Here is a 25,112-nt window from a genome sequence, read left to right as displayed (position 1 = left end):
AACGCAATTTGCCACTTCCGCGCATGCGCGTGACGTTATGTCGAACGCATGCGCGAGCGGCGAAACCTGGAAGTAACGTGCTCCGTTACTTCCGGGTCACTGCGGAGCGCAACCCAAAAATGCTCAACCCGAAGCTACTTCAACCCGAGATATAACTGTATTAACTTTTCCAATAAAAAAAGTTTCAGTAACTGTCATTTATAAACATAATCAGCATACCTTAGCTACTTGGTATAGGCACTTAATGAATCTCTCTTAAGTTTTATGATAATTAAAAAATAGATGTTTGAAGACACATGAGCATGTACCAGTTATTTTTAGACATACAAGTTTAACTGAATTGTGCCTCTTTTCCATGGAAGAGACACATTTACTAGGCCATCTTTCAAAATTTTGTCAGGTTTTGCTGACACTGCCTTCTCTGAATGAATTAGATGTTATCATTAAAAAAGAAACATAATTTCTGCATAAGGTGGCGTGACTTCTGAAATCAATCCATGTTAAAGTCCCTCTAATATCATTCACTTCAAGAAGGTTTGTTTTGTAAATTTACCTTCAGACAAGAGTTTATTTGGAAATTTTTCAAGACAAACTCTTAAACTAATGTACTGTATCACATGGTGCAGTTTAAATTTACTTATAAAAGAAGAATGCTGCCACTTAGGTTCTTGACTTTTGCTGGGCAAAGGAAATGTGTACAGCTTATGGGATGTTGACTTTTGTTGTAATCTTCATGCTTTTCTTTCCTGCTATAGCATCACTGTACAGGAGTGCAATTTCCACAGCCACCACAACTTGATTCTTTATGTTGAATTCTTGTAGCCTTACTAAATCAAATGCAGTACCCCACTCATTTATGTGTACCTCTGTTTTGATAAATTGGACAGAAGGTACTGATGGCTGTTTGTCTGGAAGGAATTTTGTGTGTCTGATAACTTTTATCAGACTGTCAGTGACTATTTCTTATGAATTCTTAGTCCCTGAAAACAAACCAATTTATAGAAAGGCAGTGTTATTTGGCATAACTCAGCTGTGAATCCAATGGCAAATGTATATTAATGTATAATACTCTCTATTTTTTCACTGTTAATGATTTATTGGCTTACCAGAATATAAAAGTAATTAAAGAAACTGTACATCATGAGTCTTCTGGAAAAACTGTTTTGAAAGTGCTCAGTATAAGTATAGTCCAATATTTCTGGAGCAGTGAATTGGGGCTCCACCGTAACGACAGATGGAAGTAAAGAGGTTGATAGTGCCCAAGACCCTGAGTTATGCTGGTTTGATCAGTCAGTTTCTTCATAATCACAACTTCTTTCATAACCATTGAGGTTTATTTGGAGCAGACTGGAAGGAGGCTGTTTTTGGAAATCATGGCATCTGTTTGATCAGATTTCAAATTAATGATGTCTCTAAATATTTGGTAGGCTATGACTTGAATTTTCAGTGATTGACAGGTGTACTCTTCCCTCTTGGATTGGTGCATTCCTCATCCTGCCCACTCTTTGCTAGCTGTGATTAACATTGCATCTGTACATCGTCAAATATTAACCATACCTACTTCTAATCTTGGTATCAAACTATGTTTAATATTGCACAGTGCAGATTTAGTGCTAAGAAGGCAAAAGAATCATGCAATGGTGAGGAAGGGTAGTACTAGTAGTGTCTGCTTTTCTGTGAAGAATACACACAGAATGCACCTTTGTGTATTTTGCAGGGAGTTGGGCTAGATGACCAGTGGGATCCTGTCCAACTCTACAGTTCTATGAAACACCTGAGACGCAGTTATCCGTTGTAATACCATAGGATTGCATCTAGAAGCTGTGCTGAAACAGGCAAATGTTCAAAGTTCATTACTAGCAGAAAAATTCATGCAAAAAATAAATTTTATAGGTGTGTTAATTTGTGTCCTGTAATTTGTAAGCACAAATGACACTTGTCAGCAGAAGTGGAAGCAAATTATAGGAGATGATCATCCATTCTTGGTTAAAAAGCCTGGCCTAATTGTAGTATAGTAATGTAGGAGACGTATAGTTAAAGCTATGGTTTTCCCAGTAGTGATGTATGGAAGTGAGAGCTGGACCATAAAGAAGGCTGACCGCCGAAGAATTGATGCTTTTGAATTATGGTGCTGGAGGAGACTCTTGAGAGTCCCATGGACTGCAAGAAGATCAAATGTATCCATTCTTAAGGAAATCAGCCTTGAGAGCTCACTGGAAGGACAGATCGTGAAGCTGAGGCTCCAGTACTTTGGCCACCTCATGAGAAGAGAAGACTCCCTGGAAAAGACCCTGATGTTGGGAAAGATTGAGGGCACAAGGAGAAGGGGACGACAGAGGACGAGATGGTTGGCTACAAACATGAGTCTGACCAAACTGCGGGAGGCAGTGGAAGACAGGAGTGCCTGGCGTGCTCTGGTCCATGGGGTCACGAAGAGTCGGACACGACTAAACAACTAAACAACAACAACAGTGTAGGAGAAAGAGGAATGGTATGTAAGGGAACAGGATTCATAAGGAAATGGTCTTGCATCTGCGTACATTTATACACTGGCTTACAATACATGTAGTTGACCCTCATTTTAAAGAGAGGTTAAAATATAGGGCTTTCCCCCCTATCTTTACCACAACTTCTGACCCTGAACCCCAAGAAAACGGGGCTTATCCACTCCCTAAGAAAAGCTCAGCAATTTTGACCTGAAGTCCGAAAAAACAGGGGCAGATCACTGCCAGTTTTTAATTCTGTGAGTAGATCTCAGTCTCTTGGAAGTTGGCCACCCCTGCTCTAGGGCAATTTGTCAGTATTTGTCATGTATGATTGCCTAATACTTCAAATTGATTAGCAGGTGAATGGAATCCTGCAGTGCATATGTAACATTGGACTTCTGTCTTCAAATTCTCTTTATTTTTTAACTTTATTACATTTATATCCCACTTTTATTCCATTGTGAAACCCAAATGGTGTGCATGTGATTCCCAGGTGATCTTGGTGCTGACCAGACCAGCTTAGCTTCAAGCAGATGATTCTATTTTAAGTGACACACTCTTCGTGAAAATGTTCTGAGGATCAGAGTGCCTTTAGATTCCTTACAAAGAAAATAATCTTATTAGAGATACCTAAAAATGATAATACTATTGATTCTAATGACTTCAAAGTAGTTGATTATGATGACCAAAGCCTATAATGCCATTATGTAATTTGTGCAAGACGCTACTTGATATGCTAGGTGTGAGAAACTGATCATAGTGATAAACAAAGTGACTTCTTCCATTAAGCTTATCCTGTTAGGCTTGTTCATTCTCAGTGTTTGGGGTTGTTTGGACCTGCTGCAGATACTAAAGTTTACTTTAAAAAAATATATATAATCACAGGCAACCTTTTCAACTCTTGTTTCTGGAATAAGCATTGAGATTGACTACCTGCAGAAGTGATGGCTTGGAATTGCTGTAATATTGAATTTTCTTCCCTTTACCACCTAGGACAGTCTTCTTTTCAAGTACTGTTCCTTACTCTTGGGGTGCAGGGTGGGTTTTGGGGAAAGGCTGTGCAGTTATACCTACCTGAGCCAAAGAATTTAAATGCTGCAGCACATGTTCATGTACCCAGAGCATATGAGTTAGCACAGACCTGCTGCATTTGTGTCCAGTCTTTTATGCCATAGGAGTTTTAACAAGTTCAGCATAATAGCTGGATGGGTTTACTTGTGGACTACTACTAATAATACTGGCACTGTTTGCCTTCATGGTAAGTTATAGTGTGAAACAAACTGTGGTTTAGCTATGGTCAAATCCCACTTACCTCACTCCTTCCTTTACCCAATCCAGAAGGGAACAGACCATAATACTGACTTGTCTCTACATGTGATCTAGCTTTTTTGAGCTGTACGCATGAGAAAGCAAATGGTTCACAGTAAAGCATAGTTTGTTTCAGTCTATGATTTACCAGTAATTGCATTTTCTGTGCATATTTTCAATGTTTTAGGTTTGCACTTAAAGTGTAGTGTAGTGAATGTGACAAACACATCCATTATACAAGTTCACTCACCTGAAAGTGTGATTCACTGTGAAGTGCATTGAGTATACACTTTGAGATATGTGTGATATTAAAATTTTAATAGTGAAGTATGAATAACGTCAAGTATGTAAGTGTGACTTTTTCTACTTGACATCTTTTCATTTTTTTATATAAAAATGTCATTAAGAGTACAGTCATACATTGGGTTACAGCTGCTTCAGGTTGCTTTTTTTGGGGTTATGCACCTGCCAAAACCCAGAAGTACCGAAATGGGTTACTTCCGGGTTTCGGTGGCCATGCATGCGCAGAAGCTCTGAATCGCAACCCGCGTGTGCGCAGACGCTGCAGGTTGCGAACGTGCATCCCACACGGATCACGTTCGCAACCCGAGCATCCACTGTACTTAATTATCTTCAGTTGTTTCAGTAAGAGATCCAGTTAATCACTTTTCCATATTGCTTGGAAGAGTTAAAATGTGTGTGTTTGCAAAGGTGAGGGATACCTTTTTTACATACCTTTTGTGTGCAGTCTTAAGCAAATGTGTGGAATGTGCTACTGAGATTCTTTCTGAAGAGGATTAATTAACAGAATCTCATGATCCTATTAAGGAAAGTTCTTTTCTGTAGTCTCTGCATGGGATGTAAAGTAAGAGGTTGGTTTGTATAGTTAACATAAATAGGAAGTGGTTAAGTACTTGCAGTAATTAGTATAGGACAAGGAAGTTGAGGAAGAATGTCTGAATACATGTAAGGTTGAGGCTGCCAGTCAGTTGACTGGTCCAAATTAGGTCAGTTGACTACTATCAAAAATAACAACATATCAAGGCTGCTTCTACTAGCCACCTTGTAGAACCATAGGTATTTCTGAACAGGATCGCAAGCAGTCATTGGGGCCATAAGTCTCTCTCTTTGATTCCCTCTTATTGCAGCATCCTGAGAATCTGCTGTGGCTATCTGTTTTGTAAAGGTCAAGTAGAGGATTGGACTTGAGTCTAGAAACATATACATTTGTTGTTTGAAAATAATTTGTGTAAAAAATGAAAGTATCAAACTTAATGGATAAAGTATCTTTTGTTAATATTTTTTGAAATAAAACAACAAAAAACCTTATCTATTATTTGACAAGTATGTTGACCAAATCTCTCTTTACTGGTCAAATGCTTGAATAGTTAACATTTCTGTGGATATGAGTACAAGAGTATGGTAGTTACATAGGTTAAACGATCCATAGGATCAAATATTAATCTGGCTTGGAAATCATGTTTTAACCATTTAGAAGGGTAAAATTATGGAGCAGTTCTCCCGAAAACAGTGGTTGAAACAAAAATTTGTAGAACTATTGATAGTTGGAATTATATACTTCATCATACTTGTTTTATTTGTGTTGTGCTTTCTTGACTGTTACCTGTGTGGTTTATTTTTTTATTGAATAAAATACCTTGACAAAGCAAAAGGCCTAAATAATTACTCTCTTTTAAAAATCTTCCTGGGAAATGGCAAATTCAGATTGTTGCAGAAAAATGATTTTAGAAACTTTGGGTCAAGGAAATATTCCTCTGATATCTTGAGTTAAACTAGGGTTCTTCAAACTCGGCCCTCCAGCTGTTTTAAGACTACAATTCCCATCATCCCTGACCACTGGTCCTGCTAGCTAGGGATCATGGGAGTTGTAGGCCAAAAAACATCTGGAGGGCCAAGTTTGAGGAAGCCTGAGTAGTGAACTGATCAGATGAGTTAGAACCTAGGCCAAGAATGGGAGAAACAAACCCTTTTTGAAGTAATTTATTAGTCTGAGGGATTAAAGGATGTTATGTTTGTATTCTTAATGTTTATAAGGAAAAAACTGTCAAAGGGCTTTGAATTACAGAGTTTTAAGAGAATCTTAATGGTCATCTAGTCTAACCTTCTGCCAAATCAGGAATCTACAACCACCATATCCCTGATACATGACTTTCAATCTCTGCTGCTAAGGAAAAATCTGCAGCCTTTTGAAATGGTTTATTCCACTGTACAAGCTGTTAAGACATAACATAAATTGTTTTTCTTATAATTGTGCACCCACTGGTTTGGTTCCTCTCGGCTGCAGGAAACAAATTAGAATAATCTATATGACAGCCTTTCAAATGTTTGTAGATAGTTATCTTCTTGATGCACATTAAGAGTAGCACACATTCTTGGCACACATTAAGAGTAGTTTCAGCAGTTTATCTAGCCAGACTGTGTGTAGTGCCTTGTGGATCTGAGTTGGTGACTGCTGCTTCTAAACCCTTGAACCTCTGAGTGTTTAATCAGATGGGTCGGCTTTTGTTATGACCTCATCATCACTTTCTGTTGGGATATTTTGTATTCCTCAGTGTACCATTCTCAGTGATGAAACTGTGGCTTTAGGAGGATAAATGATGTATTACAAGCATTTCTTATAGATGAAGGTGGCAAAGAGCCATGACTGTATGTTCTAGTTCAATGAATGGATCAGTCTCTCTGGTCTTTATCAGTTCTGTTCCTTTCTGTTTCTACATTAATCTGCATTTTTATTAGCTTATGTGAAAATTTATATTTAAATATGTATTTTATTACCACAAAATAAATCCAAATGCAGATATGAATTATCTTGATGTATGTAGTTCTAAACTTATTTAATCCTAAATGCACATTTTAGTGTAAATCTTGAGCAGTGAATTGTATCACAAAATTTTGAGAAGTGCAAAATCCAAAGTACTGTGTTCAGGTCCATGTATTAGTCTGGGAAGTGCAAATTAGGCTAGTTCTCTTAAGAATATAGGCCAAACATAGTTCTTCATCCCTGTTTAGTTCTTTGGGCAAAAAGGGGGCTAATTAAGTCTTAAAGGTTTTGAAGCTTCTCTCAGTTCTGGCTTCCTTCCTTGTTAAAGGGGGAAAGTCATACAGGTGACTTTCAGGAGTAGTGAGGTGGCACAGGACTAAGAAGCTTGGATAAATGGTATGGTGTTAGTTATCTTGTAGTGGCATTCTACCTGCAACAGCGTTTGCTTTTCACCTTCCATCCCCAATCTTTCTTTTAGTCTGAAGTGGCGGGATACTGACAGCCAAACTACACATTTAGCTGTACATGCTTTTAGACAAGCAAACCTAAGCCAGCCACTTTGACAGTGATACTTTGAGTTCTTGTGAGTTCAAAATGGCATGAATATTAATTCAATGTTTCATATTTTTATGTTAATTTGGTTGATTTGGTCAGTTTAGCTGTATACAAGGATTGTGCACATGGCACTATAGCTACTGAATTAGGCACCTCAGGCAGCATTCAGAGCTGTTTCTGGAAGAGGGCATTCTGGTGAACTTGTGTGATCTTCTGAAATGGGATACTTTCCTAATAAAGTAAGGCTTTAATCCTAACCCCACTTACCACGGGGTCATACCCATTAAATTCAGTAGGATATGCGAATGAACATGGATAAGATTGCATTGCAAAACTCTGAAATACATCTCAGAAAGATGAGGGACGTAAAACTGATCCTTATTCTTGGTGACTGATAAAGTAGTCGTCTGAAAATACATTTAGATTTAAAAGTCCTTCAGTTGAAAGAACATTTTATGAAATAACTGCACCATCTTCCCAAATAAAGACAGAATTCATATGATAGAATGAAATAAAGCAGTAGGATCAATTGCTTACAGTTCAAGTGAATTCCAGCTGTAGTGAACAGATCATTTGTATCAGTGTAAGTCTTAATGGAATTTGATGTCTAGAATAAAGGAGTACTTTCTGTATGTCTGTAAAAGAATCTCATAGATCAGGGTGTGGAACTTTTCTGGCTCCAAAGGCCAGATCAGTATCAGGCCAGTGGTATGGCCCAGTTTATATGTCATCTGATCACCTGATTGGCAGGTGGGCATGGCTAATTTCGAGGGTACGTAGGGAGCTTTAGGGGAGAGGAGGGGGAAGTTGAGTGAAAGTCTGCTTTGTGAGCAGAACAGCAGCATCAACTGTAACTCTAGGTCAGGGGTTAGCAACCTTTTTCAGCCGTGGGCCGGACTGTATTTTTTTGGGGGGGGGGGAATGAACGAATTCCTGTGCCCCACAAATAACCCAGAGATGCATTTTAAATAAAAGCACACATTCTACTCATGCAAAAACACCAGGCAGGTCCCACAAATAACCCAGAGATGCATTTTAAATAAAAGGACACATTCTACTTATGTAAAAACACGCTGATTCCCGGACCGTCCGTGAGCTGGATTGAGAAGGCGATTGGGCCGCATCTGGCCCACGGGCCTTAGGTTGCCTACCCCTGCTCTAGGTTATGTGACAGCTCCACCAGTGTTGCATGTTGTCATGTTGGGCAGGGCTAAGATTTGTTGTTGTCTAACAAGTTGCATATGCCTCAGCAGAAGTCGGAGGGGAAAAAATATTCCAACTCTCTCTTTAGGGTTGTGTTACAGCATATCCCTTTTTATAAATGGGCATCTGGAGGTCCCGTTTAGTTGTGATAGCAGGGAGGAGGCTAGGAAGGTAAAAGGTTCCCAATACTAGATTTTGTTTTTTGACAGTGTGCTCTAGATTTGTTCTAAGGTTTCAAACTTATTTTGCTTAATGCTTTCTTATAGAACAATATAATTACAATTGAGAGATACTCTGATTCCTTAGATATTACCCTGCTTTTACCAGTCTTCCATTTTCTTTTGGTTCTTACACACCTATTCCTTAGTGCTGGTATCTGATATTGTCTCCTTATCCCCATTAGTCCATCTTATGTAGACTGCACAGTCTCCAGCGTAGGATTGTGTCCTTTCTGTGTATAACACTTAACTCACGACTTGGGCTAACACAGACTAGAGCAGTGTTTCCCCTTTCCATAGTACCTGCTTACTTTTAACATAAAATAGTTATTTGTTTGAATTATGCTTTGCTAAGTCAAACTTTTCTTTTGTGTTTCCGTATATAGGTTGCTATACTTGCTTCAGCAAGAAACCTCCAGCACTGAGCTGAAAACTGAATGTGCAGTGGTGCTAGGAAGCCTTGCAATGGGTACAGAAAACAATGTTAAATCTCTTCTGGACTGCCATATCATACCAGCCTTACTACAAGGTACCTTCATTTTCATTATTGTTATCCTCTTGTTTGCACAGCATTTGAGAACTGGAAAAAGTTTCTCAACTTGTATTCACAGGGTTACTGTCACCAGATCTTAAATTTATTGAAGCTTGCCTCAGATGTCTTCGCACCATTTTTACCAGCCCTGTAACTCCTGAAGAACTATTGTACACGGTAAGTTATATGCAACAGGTATGTTTTCTGCAATAGCTGGTCACACGTTGTAGCTCATTTAGAACACACTTGTGTATGAGAGTGTGTGTTGCTGAAGGAATTTTGAACGATGGTGATTGTGAAAGGATTCCACACGACGGCATATGTGTGTTGGAGAACTGGCTTCACGGGAACTGGAAGCTAGAAAAGTATTTCTAAAGTTCTGCCGCTCTGTGGAGTAGGAGTGCCTGGCATGCTCTGATCCATGGGGTCATGAAGAGTCGGACACGACTAAACAAACAATAACAACAACAACCCTTAAGGACCTATATCCGCCATCCTAATATATAAGGCAATTCAAAAAGTGAACTGTATTACAGTAAGTGCCTGTCACTACTGCCATCTGTTGCAGCAGAAATTTGTGGGACCTTTTCTTATTCGTCCATATGAGAGGTTTGTGAAAACTATATTAGAAACACCAAGGAAAAAGCAAACAAACATTGCACTGCAATGTTATCTGTGTTGTAAAATGAGTTTGAATGATTTTAACTCAAACTGTTGGCAATTTTATTCAGTGTTAAGTTTTGGGAGATATTTATTACTGGATTATGTATTCACAAATTATTTCTTTATGTGAACTAGTAAGAAACCTGTTTCAAATGCAGTGGGAAATTTGGTTAACATTAACCCAGTGTAATACTGATATCTGAGAAAATAAACTCTTGATTTATAGGATTAAAGGTTCCTATGTTCATTTTCAAAGGAAAACTACTAAACGGGACAACGTGCAGCTTGTAGAGTCTTATTAGAAATCTAAGAAACTCCATTTCTGAAAGGAAGGGCTAGGTTGTCCCAGATCACTTTTCCCTGGAGCCTCCTGTGTGTCTGCTTTTTCTGAGTTGCTACTGTTAGCAGATCTCCTCCTTGTTATGGTGCTAAGTGAGCAGCCAGAAGTGAATAAATATTAATTATTCTAAGATCTGGGCCTGTTTCTGGGATTGGATGCTGGAGAGCTTGCCAGCCAGAGGTATGTGATGGAGGAGCAGAGCATTTCTCTGGGGAATCCTCTGGAGGAGATTTGGAAGGGGCATGGAGGGCTGCAAAGACGAAGAAAGCAAGGGAAATCCTTTTGTGTGAGTAGAAGTCTGCTCATGCGATACTGGGTATCTCCCATTGATTTTACTTCTATACAAATTTAGGTGGAAGTTGCTCACTGGGGCAAGACAATATGAGCATATAACACTGAACCTGACTCATTTGCACTAGCTGCCAATTAATTTCCAGGCCCAAACTAAAGTGCTGGTTTTGACCTAGGAATCCTTAATGGCTCAGGACTACAATACCTCAAGGACCATCTTTCCTCCATATGAACCAGCTCAGGCCGTTCTGCCTCCTCCATGAAAGATCTGGAGAGTGGCAACTTGAGAATAGGCCTTTTCTGCAGTGGCTTCCCATTTGCAGAATGCTCTCCCCAGGGAGGCCCACCTAGCACCTTCATTGGTGCCGGGCAAAAATATTTCTTTTTAACCAGACCCCTGCCCGATTAACATTCTATGTCATTTAAAATATGTTTAAAATGCATTTGAGGGAGGGGGCTTATTGGTTTGTTTTGTTGTGTATTTTGTGTTCTTGTAGTGTATTTTTATGCAATCTTTTGATGAAGGGCAGTATACAAACTTAATAAAAAAACTAAAACTTAACTCAAATTTCTTTAACAGGGAGATAGTCCTCCTGATAAATATTTAAGATGGTATTATGGATTCGCATGATTTTTGCAGAGGATTCCCTAAAAACTAGCAATGAAGCATAGGTCACCTCAGTGTCCGCAGATGTTTTCTTTTATAAGTTGGTGGTTTCATTAGAATGAGTGTTGTGATGCTAGCAAGCACTGGATCAGTGAATTTCATTGTAAGCTTTAATTTTGTGGTGTTTTGGGAAGGACCCCGTGTAAAATCATGCAAATTCAAAACAATCCATTTTAATTCTACTGGACGAGACTTCGGGGAAAGCAGTGTGTGTGTGTGCTTCTTTTTTCTGTTGGTCTGAGGAGGGAAAGTGACTGGGAGAGAGAAGGAACCAGAGCTGGTGGTGCCAGTGGGCCCAAAAATGTTGGCGGCCACCCTACCTACCCATCGTTCAGCCCGGACACTGAGATCCAGCGTCGAAGGCCTTCTGAAGGTTCCCTCATTGCGAGAAGTGAGGTTACAGGGAACCAGGCAGAGGGCCTTCTCGGTAGTAGCGCCTGCCCTGTGGAACAGGGGCCCTCCCTTCAGATGTGAAGGAAATAAGCAGCTATCTTCTCTTTAATAAAACAAATTCCTTCCAGTAGCACCTTAAAGACCAACTAAGTCAGTTCTTGGTATGAGCTTCTCCTACCCACTCAAACCTCTCTTGTACCTGCGATACATTGACAATATTTTTATCATCTGGACACATGGTCAACAGACCCTGAACACCTTCCACCAGAAATTCAATGATTTTCACCCCACAATCAACCTAACAATGAATCAATCTATGCAAGAAATACATTTTTTGGACACTACTATAAAAATACAGGATGGGCACATAGACACCACCTTATACCGTAAACCAACTGACCGACAAACATATCTACATGCCTCTAGCTACCATCCCAAACATACCAAACAGTCCATTGTATATAGCCAGGCACTACGTTACAGCCGCATCTGTTCCAATTCTACAGACAGAGACTCTCACCTAAGAGATCTACAGCAAACCTTTTTAGAACTAAAATACCCAACAGATGAAGTTAGACAACAGATCAACAGAGCCAGACTGATACCCAGAGAGAACTTGCTACAAGACAGACCCAAAAAAGAAAATAACAGAACACCTCTAGTCATCACATACAGCTCCCAAGTTAAAACAGTACAACGCATCATCAGAGATCTACAACCTCTCCTGGACAATGACAGTTCTCTTTCTCAAGCTCTGGGAGGAAGACCTTTCATTGCCTACAGACAGCCACCCAGTCTTAAACAACTCCTAACCCACAATAATACTACAACCAGACCTAACACGGACACTGGCACCAGAGCCTGCAATAAACCCAGATGCCAACTTTGCTGCCACATACACCCGGACAACACCATTACTGGCCCCAACAACATCACACATACCATCTTGGGACTATTTAATTGCTCATCGTCTAACATTGTGTATGCCATAAAATGCCAACAGTGTCCTTCAGCTCTCTATATTGGACAAACAGGCCAGACCTTACGCCAAAGAATAAACGGACATAAATCGGACATCAGGAATCACAAGACAGAGAAACCAGTAGGAGAACACTTCAATCTCCCAGGACATTCTATACAAGATCTCAAAGTAGCTGTTTTACTACAAAGGAATTTCAGAAATAGACTGGAAAGAGAAGCTGCTGAATTACAACTTATCACCAAACTTAAAACCATGGAGAAACCTGGTCTGAACAAAGACCTTGGATTCTTATCTCATTATACATGACAAAGCCATCTTTCACCTTTTCACCCCTTGCTTTTTCCTGTAAGACCTATTGCAGTCGTTAAGAGTCGTCAACAGGCTCATCACAGCTATCTGCCAATCACCCATTCCCACCACCCTTCTGAGTAAATACCCCTCCCCACCTTCTCACTATATAGAAGGGTCTGGAAACTTCTGTTTCAGTGTATCTGAAGAAGTGTGCATGCACACGAAAGCTCATACCAAGAACTGACTTAGTTGGTCTTTAAGGTGCTACTGGAAGGAATTTGTTTTGTTTTGACTATGGCAGACCAACACGGCTACCTATCTGAAACTTCTCTTTAATAGACATCTGAAGACAGCCCTGTTTAGGGAAGTTTTTAATATTTAATGCTGTATTGTTTTTAACACTTGATTGGAAGCCACCCAGAGTGGCTGGGGAAACTCAGCCAGATGGGCGGGGTATAAATAATAAAGTATTATTATTATTATTATTATTATTATTATTATTATTATTATTACCACCTTCACAGATTCTGTTTCCAGACATTTTTTAGCTATGCTGAAGGCTATAAGTCTGTTATAAGCAGAGCTGAAATGTCAGTATTCTGAGACTGTTACTGTATTCTCTGCTATTGCTAGATTTCTTCTGAACAATGTCACAGCTGTATAGATTTCGAAAATCACTGCTTAGAGATGGTCAGTTATGAATATATAAAAAATCCCATTATAAGGCTCCAAGCTGTTTGTTTCCTTGTGAATCTCAATAGAAAAAGGGAATAACCCAGTGCATGTAGTGTATACACAATAACTGCTTGCTAGTGTTGAAAATTTTAGTTGTAATGTTCAGCTTTCTCTCCTGACTCTTTTAGGATGCTACAGTTATTCCCCACCTCATGGCACTGCTCAGTAGGTCTCGATATACTCAAGAATACATATGTCAGATCTTCTCACATTGCTGCAAAGTAAGAAAGGAGCATGAAACATTCTACTGGGGTCTGTAAAACCAAATATTCCCTTTTGGTGGGCTTTAAAAATACTGTTTTGTTAAGATAACTGTGTGTGAGTGAAACAGTGGGCCAGACGTAGTAGAATATTTTCTTTGATTTGCTTGCAGGCCTAAGCAGGGTTGCTCTTAAAGCAAAATAAAAGGAGAAAATACAAGTTAAGATACACATTTCATTAAAAAATTAGCAAGGCATAAGCCTTTCTCAGGGTGACTGTATATAAAGGTTTCTCACTAAAGCTCTCAAATCAGCACAACGTGAATGAACCACTCCTTAATTTTTTGCTCTGTAGAACAGTTAAATTTTGGACAATATTTCAGAACTTTTATATATTCCAGATTTAACCAACCATAGCTTTATTTCTGTTTACAAACTTCTCTCTGCGTCTGTCTGTCTGTCTATTTTTTAAGAAATTGACTGCCTGAAAATTGGCAGTTATTATCTGCAGAAATTATGTGGTACATGCTTCAAACCTCATTTTCACAGTCCAAAATCTTAACAATATAAATACTTTTCTGGAGAGTTGTTCCTACTCTGTCTGCTCTTCTGTAGGTGTCATCTCATCTGTGTCTCCAGCATTTGACACCTACAAATGTGTGACAGATGTAGCCATTGTCCCAAGGTTTCTGAGTAAAGTGACACAACCATGCATAGCTATATTCTTGCTCCACCCTGGTTTAAAACTTGGGCTGTTATCTTTGAGTCCTTTTCTTTCCCATCTCTGTCCTATAAAGGTGTCCAGTGTGGTGGTGGGATTAAGAGCAGTGGACTCGTAATCTGGTGAACCGGGTTCGGGTCTCCGCTCCTCCACATGCAGCTGCTGGGTGACCTTGGGCTAGTCACACTTCTTTGAAGTCTCTCAGCTTCACTCACCTCACAGAGTGTTTGTTCTGGGGGAGGAAGGGAAAGGAGAATGTTAGCTGCTTTGAGACTCCTTAGGGTAGTGATAAAGCGGGATATCAAATCCAAACTCCTCCTCTTATTGTTCACCCTGCCATTTCCTACGCCCCGCATGTGTCTAGAACTAGCGCAGGTTGTGATTAGGGCAACTCAGAGGAGCTCACCAAGCTTTGAAAAGTCCATGCTTGATACTGAAGATAAATTATTGCATTGTCTGATGTGGAGCAGATGATTTGACAATCCAGAAATCTCAAATTATGCCACTGTTCCTCTTCATATACATTCAGAATCAGATTAATTTTGGAAGAGGCAATCCTAAATCCACAGTTGTGACAAAACTAGGCAAGGAGGGAGCATTCAAATGCATGATTTCACTGCTGCAGTCTGAAGTGGTATCATGGAAGTAGAACATTACTATCCCTTGCTATTTCTGCATGCCTGTATCAGCCCGTTTTGTGTGACAGATACAAAATCTCCTGCTGTTCAGGGTCTTGTGCAATTATAGCTCAAACAGATGCAAAGGTTACAGAGCGCAAATAAACTGTAGCAGCTGATGTCTGACTGGAACACGAATTAAGTATTTTTTTCAAGGAATGTGTATCATATTAGAAATGAGTCTGAATTTCTACTCCCAAATTACCAGGGTCAAGTTTTCCATATATTGTCTGGCAGTTGAATAGAGGTTACTTCCTGAAATATCTGGCTTCACAAATATAACTTTCATAAACAATGTGTATGTTGATGTTCAGAGCTAATTGAACAGAAAATGCTTCCTAAAATGTTTACCCAAAGCATTGGCAAATGAGATAATTTCTTGTGACATTTTGAATGCTGTGTGAATAAGAATGATCAAAATACAATTTTAGCACCCTAAATCTTAAGTTTTGGCACATAGATTATTTTAGCACAAACAAACAAAAAAGTAGTGAATTGATGAGGTCATACAGAAAATTGCAAGAGTTACAATATACCATTTTAAAGTTTCCAGAAATACTGTTAGAATAATGGGGAAAGTCAGCTTATCTGTTTTTAGTATCTTGCTGCTTATCAAGCCCCGCCCCCCTCCATTTTTATTCTGCAACTGTGCTCTCCAGAGTTTCAGAAATAGTTCAAGACAGTATATTTGGACAGACTGTCTCAAGCAGCTGTTGGTGTGCTGCAATAATGCATAACATTTATTCAGCATTTAGAGTATTCAAATGTCATTTACATTGTAAGCCTTACAATAGAAATATTGTAGGAAGGTAGGTCAATATTTTCCCTATGTTGCAAATTGGGGACTGAAGTGGGTAAACTAGTTACAGCTATACAGCTTAATGCTGCATAGAGTCTTTTATGTTTTTACTAAAACCATGAAATCATTTGAAATCAATTGCAAAATTGTAGAGCAATGCCAATTATCTTATTGAACCTTCAGGAGACTACACATGCAAATCTACACCTGAGTAATTACAGATTGGGGATACTAACAAAGGATTTTAAAACTGAGCAATAGAGTTTGCACAAAAACCTGACCAAAGGCAACCAATTTATACTTGTATTTTACTAGTGAAGAACATTGAGGCTGAAATATAGTAATCCATTAGTGCTAACCCAGTCATTGTAGAGAATTTTGTTATTTAAAAGTCTTCTTTTTTTATCTCTTGAGAAATGTATTATTATTTGTTTGTCATTGTATGCAAACAAAAGTCTCAAAGTGACATAACAACAAATTTTAATACAAACAGTAGAATAAGGAGGACAAATTCTCCCTCACTGTACCTCACCCACAGATCTACCAGTTTATTCCAATCTACCTTTTGTTAATCCCCGATTCGAGACACTTTATGCTAAAAGTAGGTGTTTTTTAAATTTCCTACTCCCTTTCATAGCCTTTACACTAGTTTTCAATCACTGTGTATATCTGATTTTTGAAATTTATGTACTCTTTTTCTATAGAAATGTTTTTCTGTCTTGTATATTCAGTAGTAGTTCCTGAATGCACACAGGGGCCTAGATTGGTCCACTGTATAAAATACTGGACATAGATCCATCTGATAAAGATCAAAATTCAGTTTATAAATCAATATTTGAGAGAACATGTGGGGAGGCGGGGTGGTAGGGGAAGGGAGCTAGGCCCACAGTACTCAGATAAGTTGCAGGTTAAAAAGGAGAAAATGATACTTGACTTTAATTTTATATCTTTTAATATCTGTTCTTCAGCTCCGACACTGGCATAGCTGCGGCTTTAAATCCTCGCCTCAGCCACTTCTATGTGCCAATGTAAGTTTTTTTTCCTCCTTCAAAATGGTATATTAATTGCATTTTATCTAAACAAATTGTCAGTGGTAGTAGCTGAAGTCTGTCTTAAAAGTCCAGATTCTTCACAGCTGTTAACTTGGTTACTTGTTGCATAACGTCAGATTTTTACTTGAGCCAGATCTTGTGTATATATTTTATTGGCTAATCGAGTCATATTTTTTTAATAGTAAGAGAAAAGTTTTGCTGCTCTGATTTGGAGCCACCAGCCTTATGAGAGGATTGTGGCAAAAACAACACTGTTGAGTGGTATATGAAGTAGGGCCGGTTTTTGTAGTATGGGTGTTGATGTTCATAGTACCAGAAGAGTACAAATAGCCATAAAGTTCAAATTGTCAACCTCAAGCCAAGACTCTCCAGCTATCAACTCCCCACACAATGTACTGTAAATAGAGCAGAACTTTACATCACTCTGTAGGTTTCTACGGAAAATGACTTTGGGTGACTCAGTCAGTTGAACCTAATTGCACATTAAAGCAGAATTGGGGTGGGAGGGTTCAGTAGTCAACTGGCCAGGGAAGAAACTCTTCCCTTATCCCATTATGAGAATCCATTAGACTCTGAACACAAAGCAGAACCGAGGAATCAAACATCCTCAACTTATTCTAAAGTTTTAATCCTTTTGTTGGGAGAGGGGCAATCGTTGTGGGGTGGCAAAATGGATGTGATGGAAACTGGTGGAAACACTGCACTAGTCTAATTTGACTACAGCCAAGCATGGGTAGGCAAACTAAGGCCTGGGGGCCGGATCCGGCCCAATCACCTTCTAAATCCGGCCCATGGGCAGTCTGGGAATCAGCGTGTTTTTACATGAGTAGAATGTGTCCATTTATTTAAAATGTATCTTTGGTTTATTTGTGGGGCATAGGAATTCATTCACCCCCCCCCCAAAAAATATAGTCCAGCCCCCCCACAAGGTTTAAGGGCCAGTGGACTGGCCCCCTGCTGAAAAAGTTTGCTGACCCCTGGTTTAAAGTAGCATAATTAGGGCCTCGATTTCAGATGAGGTGAATAGGTATTTTACCTTGTCTTTCTGAAATCTAATTGTTTATCTGCATCATAAAAAATTGGACTAGGCATATCTTTTATAATTTATGTTCAGTCATATTGTGTAAAATATTCTTACACGATTACAAGTGATCATCAAGGAAAAACATAGTTAGGGCGAAGCTTCTTTGTGGAAGTCCAGCCATAGGCTTACAACCTACCTGTTTAAAAAGATACTCTAGGACGGGCTTCCTCAACCTCGGCCCTCCAGATGTTTTGAGACTACAATTCCCATCATCCCTGACCACTGGTCCTGCTAGCTAGGGATCATGGAAGTTGTAGGCCAAAAACATCTGGAGGGCTAAGGTTGAGGAAGCCTGCTCTAGGATGAGGTTGAAGGAATAGAGACAGGAAAGATAAACTAGCCAAACAACATTTTTTTCTTTTTAAGCAGCCACCACCACCATATTGGAGTTGCATATCTTTTGGTTTCTGATATTTATTGCAACAAAACGAATTGGGTGAAAAGATGACTAGTATGTTTGAGGCCATCTAGTTGCCCATGTTTTTCAAATGCAATTTTCTGCTTTTTAAAATCTGACTGTTTTGTATAAATTTATATTTTTGAACTTTTTCATAATCTTTACAATATCTAAAACACTGACTTGTTGAGGGGAGGGAGAGAAAGGAAATACATGAACCCATTATTAAAAGGATGGGTTGAAAATAAAGTTGTAAATGAACAAAACAGGCACATATAAAATGCCACAGATAAGTAAAATATCATAGGGTGTAGAATAAAAACAACAAATGGACAACACTATACTTTAATTATACTCATATATATTGGGATTTCTTTTGACTCTTCCTTTTTTCATGTCTTCCTATTTAAGAATACTGCTTTTAAAAGTCAATTGGTAGGCGAAGTGGCAGGATATTTCCTGCAGAGTTTAAACTCTGTTACAGGCTTCCCATTCTATATTAGATGTAAGACACACGTGAGAAGAATGATTATTGCCTGTGCCTTTCATTGGGGGGGGGGATAGGTTTATTAAACTATCTGACATTTGGGGGGGGAATTGCAAATTATGAACCTTCTTAAGCATTTTTCAGTGGAAAGGCGGGATACAAATGCTTTAATATTCCCAGTATATATATGCCTGTCCGTCCTTGTTCCTTGCTGCTTCTCTGTCAGCTCAAAGGCCTTCTTTTCTCACATTCCCCCAAAGTTCTTGCAATCTGTGTTCCTTTTTCCATCTTGTGGATTTAGCTTTCTTTTGCAGTATTTTGTGTCCCCAGTTGACAGTTGTCTTTACTAACTTCATGAAGCTTGCTAAGACTACACATGGACATGTATTCTGCATCTATTTCCTCCAAAAATTGCACCCACTGCCAGACACCCCCCCCCTTTCTCTGAACAGTTCAAGCCCATCCAGGATCTGATAAACTTTGCTGGGCAAAGTGCTTAGTAGTAATAGGGTTTCAGCAGAGTTGCCTACTGTTCGTCATGTTCAACCACAGTTTGGTATTTGAGAAATATTTCTTTAGGCTCTGATGCCCAGCTGTCATCCCCAAGAAGTGCACAGCTTTAAAGGCTGGGAGCTTCCACTTTAGACACAAAAAATGGGAGGATCGTCACCTGTTCTATATTGTTACCATTACATTTGGGGGAGGGGAAGCATTATCAGAAAGTAGACACAAAAGAGTTATGAAAATTAATTGTCATTGAAGTTGGAATGATCAGTTGTCTGTTTGAGATGCACATCTTACAAAGCACTTTGGATCTCTTCTTCAGTTTACAACTCCTAGTCTGTCTGTACATTCTTGAATTACTAAACCAGGATATTAAAATACAAGTAAGAAAATGGCCTGTGGGGTTCTAGAAGCTATTCTGCTCACCCAAAATCTCATGTACTCAGAGTAAACCACTAGATCGTGGTGTCTGCTGTAGGATATGCCATGCCATCAAAATTTCTTTCTAGCCACTATAGCTAGAATTGATTCCTGCAATAAACGGAAAGCTGAGGGTCTGATTCTGTTGCAGCATCAGACCTTAGGGTTCAAGGTACCTCAACATCACAGGAGGTGGTAATCCATGGCATTGTACCGTGTGACGTCTGGTGTATGGGTTGGATCCAGAGAATGAAGGGCCACTTGCACAGCTTGTCTTTTCTGGCTCCCTTCCCCTCCACCCCTTGTGCTCCCCTGAAGCCACTCTGTAGCATGGGATCGATAATGGGGGTGTGTGTCCTACAATGGAAGGGAAAACTGGAAGAATTTGGCAGGGCTGTCTTGTGAGAGTGGCAGCACTTTGTTCGAGACAACTTTGGATTCAAGCATGTATTTTAAAAATACAAAAATTGAATAATTTATAGTGCCTGATTAAAAAGAAAATAAATGTTTTCTGAGTCTAATATGAGAAAGAGCACAATTTTGCTGAACGAAATTTGTTACAGCTAAACTGCACATTGCATTAAATGTGCCGTTATGGGTATGTGTCTCAGGTTTTTTCATCTTAAATTAGCAGTTACCACAGCTTTTCTAATGCAAGCTGCCACCACCACCCAGCTGCCATGTAGCTACTTTTCCATAGCAAATTACAGCTGGGGGGGGCAGTTTCCTGGGATATTGGTGGAGGGTTAAACATTTCCCTGCAGTTCTGGCCCACTGCCCCCCCTCAGATCGGCTGCTACTTTATATGGAAAAGCAGCACAACAGAAAACTCTGCATCTTAGCCCTTACTGGAGTTGCTGGATTCTTTCTTTAAAATTTAGCTTGACTCTTTTGGTAGCAATTTTGGAAGATGCTGTAAAAATCCAGTCTATTCTTAGCTTGGAATGAAGAATAATAAACTTGGAAAATGAGTAACCTTTCAATTTAGTATGCATTATGTACAGTAAATAATTATTTCTTCTCCCTTTACATTTAAGGAGCAATGGCTTTTTTCTTTTTTAATAGGGTCCAGACCATCAGACAGTCCTGTTTAACCATGGAGCAGTGCAGAATATTGCTCACCTGTTAACTTCTACATCTTATAAAGTAAGGCATTAATATAACCTCTATTCTATAAAGTAAGCCATTAGTTTGAATCTTGATGCAGCATTATTGCTGGAGATAAGAAGTAAGTGCAACAGAAGCTGCTGTTTTGGTACAGAAGAGACGGCAAGCGTTTCACTATTAGCAGTGTGTGTGTACAGATATGGGGAAACATCACAAAGCATATTTTCCTATAAAGGGCTCTTCTGTTGTATACTTGAGAGGCGTAAAAAAGGAAGAAAGTGGGAGAGTAGAAGGGAACATAATGGAAATGGGTAGAGGAAAGTGAAGCTGAAGAAATATCTCTGATGGCTTCTTCCTGGCAACATTATTCCTGTCATGAAGTAGCATGCTTAATAATTACTTAATTGTTTTGTTATTCTCCTAATACCAACTACTTGCAACAAATTTAAAATGTAGAAATGTTTAAAATGGTTATAAGCAATTAACCTTGTAACATTGAAAAGGATGCCAACCTCCAAAAAGAAAGCAAAAATAAGATGAACTACTCAGAACATCACCAACAAAGAAACCATGGCAAACCAGCTCACCTTATTCCATCAGGTGCCTTGGGAGAGGATAGTTTTAACAGGCACTGGTAATTAGTGCCTGAAACTTCAAATTACAAATTAATTATATGGCAGAAATGGCCAATGGCAGAATTAAGAAAAGATTCAAACAATTAAATTCTTCAAAGCAAAGTGTATACTGAGTTGAGTCATTTCTACCTTCAGTGAATAACTTTGGCCCAAGACGATTACTTAGTACATAACATGAAGTAATAAAAGAAAACTAGACCTCCTTAAAGTTAACTTTCTGAAACATAGAAAATAAAGTTGTACTTTATTGAATTCAAGTACAGTGGTACCTCGGGTTAAGTACTTAATTCATTCCGGAGGTCCGTTCTTAACCTGAAACTGTTCTTAACCTGAAGCACCACTTTAGCTAATGGGGCCTCCTGCTGCTGCCGTGCCACCGGAGCATGATTTCTGTTCTCACCCTGAAGCAAAGTTCTTAACCCAAGGTACTATTTCTGGGTTAGCAGAGTCTGTAACCTGAAACGTATGTAACCTGAAGCATATGTAACCCGAGGTACCACTGTATATGTTTAATATTTAGGGAAATGGAGGAAGGGGATTGAAAGTAAATCCCCGCCTCATGCTGCTTGGGAGACTGTGCAGGGAGAACTCTGTATTTGGCATCTCCCAGCACATCATTCTTTAGGAAGGTCTTTATTTGCTTCCCCTGGTCAGTTTTAAAATTAACCTGCAAAAATTAGCTTAATTACTTAGATAACCATTCGTAATGTTTGAAAACATTCCATGTCATCTAGAATAGTTCTGGATCATTCTCCTAGCATGGAACCTGGTCCATGTCAGATATTATTGGGGACGTGCTATGATGAAGAGGCCTCTTGGAAGAGTTTGGTTGTTTTGGTGGCAAGTGTAGTAAAAGACTGGCCTGAGACCCTGAAGAGCCACTCCCAGTCAGAATTGCCAATACTAGGCTAGATGGACAAGTAGAAAGGACTTAGTAGAAAGTATAAAGGACTTAGTAGAAGTATAAAGGACTTAGTAGAAAGTAGCTTCCTATGACTGAAACTGCCTTGGTCGCACTGGTTGATGATCTCCGGCGGGCTAGGGACAAAGGTGAGAGCTGTTTCCTAGTTCTGCTGGATCTCTCAGCGGCGTTTGATACCATCGACCATGACATCCTTCTGGAGCGTCTTGAGGGGCTGGGAGCTGGGGGCACTGTCATACAGTGGTTCCGCTCCTTCCTCCTGGGCCGTGTTCAGAAAGTGGTGGTGGGGGATGAGTGTTCAGACCCCTGGGCTCTCACTTGTGGGGTGCCTCAGGGTTCTGTCCTCTCCCCCATGCTTTTCAACATCTACATGCAGCCGCTGGGAGGGATCATCAGGAGGTTTGGGCTGGGTGTTCATCAGTATGCAGATGATACCCAGCTCTACCTCTCTTTTAAATCAGAACCAGTGAAGGCGGTGAAGGTCCTGTGTGAGTGTCTGGAAGCGGTTGGAGGATGGATGGCGGCTAACAGATTGAGGTTGAATCCTGACAAGACAGAAGTACTGTTTTTGGGGGACAGGAGGCGGGCAGGTGTGGAGGATTCCCTGGTCCTGAATGGGGTAACTGTGCCCCTGAAGGACCAGGTGCGCAGCCTGGGAGTCATTTTGGACTCACAGCTGTCCATGGAGGCACAGGTCAAATCTGTATCCAGGGCAGCTGTTTACCAGCTCCATCTGGTACGTAGGCTGAGACCCTATCTGCCTGCAGACTGTCTCGCCAGAGTGGTACATGCTCTGGTTATCTCCCGCTTGGACTACTGCAATGCGCTCTATGTGGGGCTACCTTTGAAGGTGACCCGGAAACTACAACTAATCCAGAATGCAGCAGCTAGACTGGTGACTGGGAGCGGCCGCCGAGACCATATAACACCGGTCTTGAAAGACCTACATTGGCTCCCAGTACGTTTCCGAGCACAATTCAAAGTGTTGGTGCTGACCTTTAAAGCCCTAAATGGCCTCGGTCCAGTATATCTGAAGGAGCGTCTCCTCCCCCATCGTTCTGCCTGGACACTGAGGTCCAGCTCCGAGGGCCTTCTGGCGGTTCCCTCACTGCGAGGGGCTAAGTTACAGGGAACCAGGCAGAGGGCCTTCTCGGTAGTGGCGCCCGCCCTGTGGAATGCCCTCCCATCAGATGTCAAAGCGATAAACAACTACCTGACATTCAGAAGACATCTGAAGGCAGCCCTGTTCAGGGAAGTTTTTAATATGTGACATTTTAGTGTATTTTCATCTCTGTTGGAAGCCGCCCAGAGTGGCTGGGGAAACCCAGCCAGATGGGCGGGGTACAAATAATAAATTATTATTATTATTATTATTATTATTATTATTATTATTATTATCTTTTTGAACCAGCCAAATCGGCTTTATACAAAGTTCATTGGCAACTCTGATTTTATCTGTAAATTGAGTAAAAGGATGTGAGGACCTGTGCTACAAATTGTATAATAAATATTCACTGGATACAAATACTCTGCAAGTTCCAAATATTAAGGCTTCTGTTGCATTCTTTCGGAATGGAACATCCTGTAGTTTTAATCAGAAATATGTTCTGTTCAATGCATTTAGACGTTGACTCGTAAAGTTACACTTCCTTAAAAAGGGGGTTTCCTGATAGCTCTGGAAAGTGAAAATCCCCTGTGTGCTTAGCCTTATATTAATTGGCAGTGAGAAACCTTGTGGGCATTTTATTTTGACTCATTATAAGTAGCAAAAGGTCGTTTCTCAAATTAGGCTGCACTGAGCCTGTTTACATTATGTGGGAAAGTAACTGCCCAAGTATCAAATGCAATTATGATGCAAGGGAGGGTAGAGAGTCAAAGAAGAAGCTGATTGACAGGCCCTTGCAGCATGTCAAATGGAAGGGAGGAGAATGAAGAACGTGGGACTGGCAGTGTTAACTCTTGTTCAGCAAAAAGGAGACTCGCTCATTATACTGATTGGGGAGGAAGCAGGAAGACGTGGGTGAGCACTTATTCTGCACAAACTGGAGTGCATAAAAGTTTCAGAGTGAAGGAGAAGATGATTTCTGCTCTAGCGATCATTCAGATTCTGTTTTGGCAGAGCTCCCTCCCAGTTTGAGAACTGTGGCTCTAATCACTTAACCCTCCTAGCTTTTTTAAAGAACTTCCTCCGTATTTGCACCACATTTTCAGTGGACTTCTGACAAATATTTAAGTGATAGTAGCTTTGACTGACCTTACATAAAACATAAATTTATAAATGTGTGTTTTTATACAGGTTCGAATGCAAGCCCTGAAATGCTTTGCAGTTCTAGCCTTTGAAAACCCCCAGGTCTCGTTGACTCTCGTAAATGGTGAGCTGAGCACTTTGCTGTCAATATACAAATTCACAAAGTAATTGCAATTTTGCTAAGTAATTACAATTTAGTTAATTCGTGACACTTCCATTTTCTCATTTTCAGTGTTGGTTGATGGAGAACTATTACCACAGATTTTTGTGAAGATGTTACAAAGAGATAAGCCTATTGAAATGCAGCTCACATCAGCCAAATGGTAATATTCATAATGCTCAAGAAGGAGTAACACTTTAAATCCGGCTTCCTCAACCTCAGCCCTCCAGATGTTTTGAGACTACAATTCCCA

General features: G+C 39.9%; 1 protein-coding gene across 3 annotated transcripts in view; it reads left to right on the top strand.

Annotated features, from left to right (window-relative positions):
* The window catches only part of ARMC8 (armadillo repeat containing 8), a 59,151-nt gene that overhangs the window by 16,384 nt on the left and 17,655 nt on the right, over nucleotides 1-25,112 (top strand). For 2 of the 3 annotated variants that reach the window (XM_081863513.1, XM_081863511.1), the window contains 7 exons: nucleotides 8,939-9,081; nucleotides 9,164-9,261; nucleotides 13,575-13,667; nucleotides 16,812-16,871; nucleotides 20,853-20,933; nucleotides 24,748-24,823; nucleotides 24,932-25,022. In XM_081863513.1, coding sequence (XP_081719639.1) covers nucleotides 8,939-9,081; nucleotides 9,164-9,261; nucleotides 13,575-13,667; nucleotides 16,812-16,871; nucleotides 20,853-20,933; nucleotides 24,748-24,823; nucleotides 24,932-25,022 — 642 coding nt within the window. The remainder of the gene's footprint in view (nucleotides 1-8,938; nucleotides 9,082-9,163; nucleotides 9,262-13,574; nucleotides 13,668-16,811; nucleotides 16,872-20,852; nucleotides 20,934-24,747; nucleotides 24,824-24,931; nucleotides 25,023-25,112) is intronic. The other variant, XM_081863512.1, reaches the window with a different exon arrangement.

This window comes from Podarcis erhardii (assembly GCF_964252035.2).
Source record: "Podarcis erhardii genome assembly, chromosome: 5".
Lineage (NCBI taxonomy): Eukaryota > Metazoa > Chordata > Lepidosauria > Squamata > Lacertidae > Podarcis > Podarcis erhardii.
Note: the sequence above shows the minus strand (reverse complement) of the source record. Positions and strands in the feature narration are given on the sequence as shown.